This window comes from Nicotiana tabacum, chromosome 20 (assembly GCF_000715075.1).
Source record: "Nicotiana tabacum cultivar K326 chromosome 20, ASM71507v2, whole genome shotgun sequence".
NCBI lineage: Eukaryota > Viridiplantae > Streptophyta > Magnoliopsida > Solanales > Solanaceae > Nicotiana > Nicotiana tabacum.
This window is the reverse complement of record NC_134099.1, coordinates 167362195-167370853: the sequence shown is the minus strand read 5'-3', so window position 1 is coordinate 167370853 and position 8659 is coordinate 167362195. Positions and strand designations below refer to the sequence as shown.

Here is an 8659-nt window from a genome sequence, read left to right as displayed (position 1 = left end):
AAGAAGGTTTACTTTAGGGAACGGGGTTCTAAAAGTTAAAATGACCGGTTGGGTCATTACAGTAGGGGTACAAACTACCCTCCCCAGACCTCACTAGTGAGATTATACTGGGTTGTTGTTGTTGTATTATACTCGAGTTGTTTAGCAAGGCCGGTTGGTGTGTTCTATTAAAATGCAGGTTTAATATTACAAAGAAAAAAAATTTGCCTAATTGCTTGCACTAAAATATTTTTAAAAAATTGGCCTAAATTGGCAAGCGTGCTATAATTAATACACAGCTCACAACATGTTAGTTTGAATAATCCCAAAACGAAGCCAAAACACACTGCAGCAAGTGCTCCTTACTGCCCAAATATCTCTGATCCAAAATCACCACTCTCCCGCCGCAGCTCCGCCGCCACCTACTTCTCCGAATCACCGGAGACATCGAATCTCCGGCTTTACTTAAAAAACCCATAATGCCCTTATCTAATTCAATATTAATGTTTCGACGCCAATTTTGTAAGCTTCCATTTGGAGTAATATCAAAAGAGGAGCTGTTGATAGAAGGATTGCAGCCGGAGCTGATGCCGAAACACGTAGCTATCATACCGGACGGTAACCGGCGATGGGCTAAGGAGAGAGGCTTGTCACCGGAAAAAGGTCATGAAGCTGGGAAAAAAGTGCTCGGAGATTTGTGCCGTTATTGCTCAAAATGGGGAGTCAAAGTTCTTTCTGCTTATGCTTTTTCTACTGAGAATTGGTCAAGGCCCAAGGTAAGCACGAGTATTTAGTTATTTTTTCTTTTTAATTTTTTAATTATACATTGACGAAGGGAAGAGGAAATAAGGAAGAATTTACAATGTGAGAATTAATTGGGGAGTGAATAATGTAAAAATTCAGATAGTTAATCAACACACATTATTGGTGCAAAAGTTTCACTGATAAAGAGTTCCAATTAAAGGCTTATTTAATCTGGTTTGATTAGGTATGATTGTCCAATTACATTTTCGTATTCCGTGATAATTAATTTTTGTATTTGAAGTATATAATCAAGCTGCATTCTGCAGACATTGATAAACATGAACTGCTTCAAAAATATTTTAAGTAATATTTACACAAAAAGTTTCACCATAACCCCTTTTAGGTTGATGGAAGTTAAGATAAATTTGTCAAGTGCACTCAAAATTTCAGATTTTTCACACATTTTCTGCAATTATATATTGGACAGGCAGAGGTAACTTTCTTGATGACGAGCTACTTTGAAGGGCTTATTCACGACTTCATGAGGTACTACTTTTAACTGACAATCAACTATTAAAATCTTCTTGTATATGAGTTTTGTTTTTAAATTATTTTACTCATTATTGCAACAACAACATACCCAGTATAATCTCACAAGTGTAGTCTTAAGAGGGTAGAGTATACGCAGACCTTACCCTTGCCTTTTAAAAAGGCAGCGATGTTGTTTTTGGAAGACTTCGGCTCAGGAAGGGGAGAGGGGAGGGGCAATAACAAGCAAACCGATCTGACAACCAAAGCAAAAATGCAAAACTAGCAAAAGGTAATGCAATCAGAAAATCGAAACACAAGACAACAACAAGTAGTAACAGAAGACGAGTAAATTTCATAGGTGGTCATTTAACTTTGTGTTCATTACCCAAAGTCACTATTCATTCTTTTGTTACGTAAAAGTCATTCAACTTTGTGTTCATTACCCAAAATTACTTTTCTTTCTTTTGTTACACAAAAATTATTTTACTAAGTTCTAGTTATCACAATAATTACTTTGATAAGATTTTATAAACATTTCACCTGAAAAGTCTATTATGCCCCTGACATTATAAATCTCCTCATTTATGTAATACCTTCTATATTAAATGCTATATAATATACTTTTACCCAGATATTTTGCTTATAATTAAAATAACTTTATATTATTTTTATAATATATTCGTACATTTAAGTTTTTCTTAATATTACTTTTCAAGATATATAAGTAGTAATATTAAATTTGTTCATAAAGTTACCTTGAACAAATCTCAAGCTCACATTCTTAACCATGCTTAATGAGCTATTTTTAATATAAATTCAAAGCTTACTGATTTATCAGCCAAGCCATACCCATTAATCCAATAAATAAAATATCTCTATTTTGCACATTGACACATCAGATTAATACTTTCAAATAAATAATATTAACAGATAAAGCTTTTAAAAACTTAATATTAAATACAAATATCTTTGAAAGTTTTTTAAAATTTTTATTGACTATAAAAAACTATCATTTGTTAAGCAAATCTATTTTTATTATTTCAAATAAATATTTTTAATATTTTTATATTTAAGATATGTTCATGTTTGAATATGATTAAACAAATTGAGTGCCATGAAAATATTAAATGTATGGATATATTATAAAAATAAAAAATAAAAAATATAAAGTTATTTAATTATAAGCAAAATACCTAGGTAAAAGTATATTATATAGTATATGAAATACTCCCTCCGTTCCAATTTATGTGAACCTATTTGACTAGACACGTAGTTTAAGAAAAAAATAAAGATATTTAAAATTTGTGGTCCTAAACAAATCAAAAAGGGGCCCAGGATATTTATGTGGTTATAAAAGTTTCTCATTAAGGGTAGAATTGTAAGTTTAAACAAAATTATTTCCTAATTTAGAAATATGTAATTCTTTTTGGAATGGACCAAAAAGGAAATATGTTCATATAAACTGGAACGGAGGGAGTGGAAGGTATTACATAAATGAGAGAATTTATAACGTCAAGGGCATACTAGGCTTTTCAAGTAAAAGTATTATAAAATCTGGTCATAGTGACTTTTATGATAGATAGAGCAAAGTAAAATAATTTTTGTGTAACAACAAAAAGAAAAGTGACTTTTTGGTAATGAACACAAAGTTGAATGATTTTTACGTAACATAAATAAGAAAAGTGACCTTTGCATAATAAATACAAAGTTGAATGACCACTCATGAAATTTACTCAACAGAAGACTATGGGTACGGAAAAACAATACGGAAAGCACTAAGTGGTGTGTCAAATCTACTGCTACAAACAAGGATAATACTCGACCACCTAACCCTTTGCCTTTATTCTCAACCTCCACACCTTCCTATCTATGGTCATGTTCTCAGTAAGCTGGAGCAACGCCATATCTTGCCTAATCACCTCACACCAATACTTCTTCGACCTCCTCACCTTACTCATCATCAGTGTTTTAAAAAATGTCCGCTTCCTCGCTTTAAGCGAGAAGCAAAGCGAAGCGAGAAGCTGCACGCTTTACCCTGCTAAAGCGACTCAGGTGTAGAAAAGCAACCGCTTCCCACTAAAAAGCGAGAAGCGGGAAAGCGATGCGATGCGAAGAAGCGGCCGCTTCTGTGTTTTAAAACAGACTCAGCCCTATTTTATTATAAACGAGGTCTGGTCTTTCATTAAACGAACAAATGCAATGCGACTAGGGTTTTAAAGACACTGGTCGACTTCTTCTTTTTCATCGACTGAAAGCATCAACTTCTTCAACTTCAAGTTCAAACAACATGTATGTTCTGATTTTTCTCCTCCTCCTCCTTCTTCTTCTTTTCTTCTTTTTCTTTTTCTTTCACTGTTTAAACATCCAAAAAGCAGCGAAATGCTGGCGAATTTATTTTTTTACTTTCGGTTCTTTCTCAGAATTGATCCCAATTTTTAACAGTGAAAGAAAAAATTGCCCAGTTTACTGTCCAGTTTTTTTTTTTTCCTCTGCCCAGTTTTTTTTATTTTAACTTTAATTTTTATATCCTTTATTGTTAGTTCTTATTATCTTTCTTATGTACTATGTAGTTGTTCTTTTAATGACGAAAAAGTTGAAGAAGTGGACGAGCAATATAATAATGATAATAGAATACAATAATTTGACAATCTTGTAGAAGAATAGGATGCTTATTTTGTGCTTTAATTGATGCTACTATTTAGATTTTATATTGAAGTATTGGACATTTGCTTACAATTACATGTGTTGTCTATGCAGTATTTATTTTAATTTTTTTTTTTAAAATTCCGCTTCACTTCAAAAAAGCGAACGCTTCGCTTCTCGCTTTAAGCGAAATGGGGGTTGTCGCTTTTTCTCGCTTCACGCTCTTCACAACACTGCTCATTATTGCAATGGTCATGAATTTACTATTCTTTTACTACTTTCTCATTATATTCACTTGTTTCCCTTTACAATATTTTCAGAGATATTGCACGTTGTACTTATAGTAATGTCTGTAGGTATGGAATGAAAATGTCTGTTATTGGTGATAAGTCCAACCTTCCCAATTCTCTGAAAGAAGCGATAAACCACGCCGAGGAAACCACAAAGGACAACACAGGACTTCATTTTGTGGCTGCACTTAACTATGGTGGAAGATATGACATAATACAAGCAACTAAAAAGATTGCTGCCAAAGTTAAGGATGGAGTTATTCAACTAGAGGATATCAATGACAAATTAATTGACACAGAATTAGAGACTAAGTATTTAGAATATCCTAATCCTGATTTACTGATAAGAACTAGTGGAGAGCTAAGGATTAGCAACTACATGTTGTGGCAATTGGCTTATAGTGAATTCTGCTTTGTGGATAAGTTCTTTCCTGAATTGGATGAAGCTGATTTCGTAGCAGCTTTGCGTTCGTTTCAGCGAAGGCAAAGGCGTTACGGTGGACACAAAATTTAATGAAAAGGCTACAGTTAGTACTTGTTGTTTCTGTGTGACTTATAGGTCACGGGTTCGAGTCGTAGAAACAGTAGACTGTCTACGTTACATCCATTGGGGTGCGGCACTTTCTTGGACCCTGCATGAACGCGAGATATATTATGTACCGGGCTACCCTTGGGTAACAATTAGTACTTTGTGAATTCTATGAATCAGATGTATGGGGAGGGTTTTGTTTTAAACTTTAGGGAATGAAAAGGAACGTTTATTATTGATGCTTGTAATTTTCTATGAAATAAAAATTCTTAGTACGTGCTTAGCTTCTTAATGTTTGTTGAGTATTGAGATTTTGATGATTAACAAAGTATGTTTAAATATAATGATTCAAAGAATCAGGTCCTCAACATAGCTGCTTAACTGTTTTAAGAACCAGCTCCTCAGGATAAAGGATCAGTTCCTCTGGTTGATGATTGTGCGTCTGTACAAGACAATAACTTTATCTCAAAGTTATCCATGTCCGAGTTTGATGGAAGAAGGCTGCTACATGTAATAAGGGTTGTTGCTCAAGAAGATATGGATAATTCAGTCAGAGACAAGAGTCCCAAAGCTTGTGGAGTCCTTGGAACAATATAAGTCCTATCAAAGGAGAAGCTCACTATGTATAGGACTCCTAGAAGATCTCAAGTCTATGCGTTTAATATTATCTACTTTGGACTTCTGTTTTTATCCTTTTACACATTAACTGAAGAATCATATGTTGTTCGCTCTAGTCGAGTACCTGTATTGTATTCTTCTTGAGTCACTCTAGCAAATGTGTTTTAGAAACTCGAGTTGTAATCAAGTGCCACTAACAATTACTAAGTTGGAGTGAGTGTTTGCTTTACAAGTTTGAGTAACTTGTAAATCAAATAGTCATAGTAGGAGTACTCGAGAGTATTGAATTACAGTTTTGTAATTGATATATTTTTGGCTCATTGTTCTAGTGGAGTTGCAGTTGAAAATCTTACGTAGTAAGTCATGGTTTTTGCATCTTTTGAACCGGGTGATTTTCTACGTAAAAAATGATGTGTTTACTTTACTGTTTACTTTACTTCAAGTTTAAGAAATACGGTAAAGAATCCGGTTCTTTAGTATTTATACAGTGCTGGAAATTTCGGACAAAATTGCCCTTTCGGAGGTTCTGCGGCCGCACAATTCCATGTGCGGTCCACACTTTGCTTCATCTTGACAGGATTGGAATCTTGCGTCCGCACAATTCTGAACCGCGGCTGCATCTCTCTCTTTCTGCGGTCCGCACATTTCTGAGTGCGGCCGCACATGGCTCTTCTGCGGACCGCACAAATGCAACTACGGCCGCATAGCTGATCTTCTGCGACAGCATAATAATTATGCGGTCCACACTTTCGTTGAACTTCATACGCATGTTCTCTGAACTTTTGGTCTTGCTTTGCTTCTGCGGCCACATGTTTCATATGCGGACCACACTTCTCACAGATTTCTGATAGCCTTTACTTCATAATCTACGACTGCAGATGAGAATCTGCGGTCCGCATGTTAGAACTCATGTGCCTATTTTTGTCCTTGGTTCAGATTACTGCTTCTTGAGTTGGATTTCATCTTTGAGGCTCCTTTTCTACCATTCCTGCAATTAAGCATATTTTATCAATTTTCGGAAACACAATTAAATGCTTTTGGACTAAAATAAAAGCAAAAAGGTGCTAATATGTAGTCAAAATCTCCACTTATTAACTCCCCCAAACTTAAATTTTTGCTTGTACTCAAGCAAATAAGGTAATTCCTACCTCCACAAGTTAAGAGCTATTCTAGCTAATAAAAAATGCATCAATCACACATCAATTGGGACCAACAATTACCCACACACTTATGATTTATTAACAAGGCAATGAGCTGAGCTTTTAAGCACGAATAGTTCTAATGTGACACTTGAGCATCCAGAGTAGACTTAATTCATCAAGGAAGCTTGCTCTTTTATATAGGTCATTGTGGACCCCAAACTCCTCCTCCTGGATTATAGCCATGCAAGAGAAGCTAGATCAGTTTGAAAGAAGCAAGGTCTGCACTTGATACAAAGACCCAAGAACAAAACTGTCATAGGTATCAGATAGGTGTTTAAAAAGAAGCTGGATGAACTAGGAAACATCACAAGGAACAAGGCCGGACTGGTGGTTCAGAGATAAAATCAAGGGGAGGGAATTGACTATGATGAGACGTTTGCACCTACAGCTAGAATTGAAGCTATAAGAATGTTGATAGTCTTTACTGCTCACATGGAGTTCACCTTGTATAAGATGGATGTAATGAGTGCCTTCTTGAATGGTTATATGAATGAAGAAATGTTTGTCAAACAGCCTCCTGGATTTGAAAGTGAAGAATTTCCTGACTATGTGTTCAAGCTGGACAAAGCTCATTATGGACTGAAACAGGCTCCAAGAGCTTGGTATGAAAGACTCTCAAAGTTCCTCTTAGACAATAACTTTGTAAGAGGGAAGGCGGACAATACTCTATTTCTAAGAAGCAAAGGGAAGAATATTCTGATTGTGCAAGTGTATGTGGATGATGGAAAATGAGTTTGAAATGAGCATGATGGGTGAATTGAACTTCTTTCTGGGGCTTCAAATCAAGAAAACACCTACTGGAACCATGATACATCAGCAAAAATACATCAAGGAACAACTAAAGAAGTTCAACATGGACTCATCTAAGTCCGTTGACACTCCCATTGCCACTGCAACAAAACTAGACCTTTATGAAGAAAGGAAAAGTGTTGAATAGAAACTATATAGAGGAATGATTGGGTCACTGTTGTACCTTACAAGAAGCATGCCTCATATTGTATTTAGTGTGGGACTGTGTGCAAGATTTCAGGAAAATCCCAAGGAATCTCACCTAAAGGCTGTCAAAAGGATACTAAGATATCTCAATGGGACTTCTGAACTCTGCCTATGGTATCCAAAGGATATGGCTTTGATCTAGTTGGTTATGCTGATGCTGACTATGCAAGTTTTCATGTTGACAGAAAAAGCACTTCAGGAACAACTCATTTTCTATGTTCTTGTCTAGTGTCTTGGGGAACAAAGAAGCAAAACTCAATGGCCTTATCTAACTCTGAGGCTGAATATATGGCAGCAACATCCTGTTGTGCTGAGTTGATATGGATAAGACAATAGCTAAGGGACTATGGTACTTTTGTTGATTGCGTTTCCATTTTCTGTGATAATACCTGTGCCATAAACATTGCTAAGAATCCATGTTAGCATAAGAGAACCAAGCATATTGACACTAGACTCCACTTTCTCAGAGACAATATTGAAAAGGGGAATATCTCAATTAACTTTTGTAAAACTGAAGATCGAATTGCTGATATTTTTATTAAAGCTCCGAGTATGGATCACTTTGAAAGGAACAGACTAGAACTAGGTCTAATCAATTCATCCATCTAGGTTGAACCCGAGTGATTGGCTAGAAAATGTATAATTAGATGTGGATAATTAAGTACAATGTGTTGATTCAACTTTGTGCTTGTATTAAGCACACACACTTGCTTGAAAAAACCGATTGATAACTATATTGCATGATACTAATGTGAAGTGCTGAAGCTTTGTTGCAGAAACAAGTAAGGAGCTACTACGGAGTTGGTTCTTCGACTTAGGTACGTGCTATATTGTTTTAATTCACTGGGACTTAATATCCTAAAATTATTACTTTGCTCAGACTTCTAATTTTGTTGGCATCACTTCTAGTTGTCTTCTAGTCAAAGAGTAAGGGGGAATCCTAGTGCAATTAGAGTTCAATTACTCCTGAAATCCTAACAGTCAAAGTAGTCGTTATAAGAGTCCCGTTAGAACTCAAATTTCGGCCACCTTCTCTCTTCCAGTCAAATCAGGAGTAACGTCTTTAGAAGACCTTTATGATCAGCTTTTCAGACCTCACTGTTTCTCTCAAACCCTAAGCAAGAATC

At 35.5% G+C, this 8659-nt stretch overlaps 1 protein-coding gene across 2 annotated transcripts; it reads left to right on the top strand.

Moving 5' to 3' along the window:
* Positions 1–274: 274 nt before the first annotated feature.
* On the top strand, positions 275–5005 carry LOC107773583 (dehydrodolichyl diphosphate synthase 2). Of its 2 annotated transcripts, none has more exons than XM_075241191.1 (3): positions 275–755; positions 1211–1269; positions 4218–5005. In XM_075241191.1, exons 1-3 carry the CDS (start codon positions 459–461, stop codon positions 4699–4701), a joined length of 840 nt encoding a protein of 279 aa, XP_075097292.1. In that variant the 5' UTR covers positions 275–458; the 3' UTR covers positions 4702–5005. The 2 variants fall into 2 exon arrangements, with proteins under 2 accessions (XP_075097292.1, XP_075097293.1); XM_075241192.1 differs by having other exon boundaries at positions 276–755; positions 4254–5005.
* The last annotated feature ends 3654 nt before the right edge of the window (positions 5006–8659 follow it).

Bases quoted from the DNA above. Each gene is read 5' to 3' on its own strand.
- LOC107773583 (XM_075241191.1), top strand. From the start codon at position 459: ATGCCCTTATCTAATTCAATATTAATGTTTCGACGCCAATTTTGTAAG. The intron at 756-1,210 runs GTAAGCACGAGT...TATATTGGACAG, and splicing joins AGAATTGGTCAAGGCCCAAG to GCAGAGGTAACTTTCTTGAT. The intron at 1,270-4,217 runs GTACTACTTTTA...CAATATTTTCAG, and splicing joins CTTATTCACGACTTCATGAG to AGATATTGCACGTTGTACTT.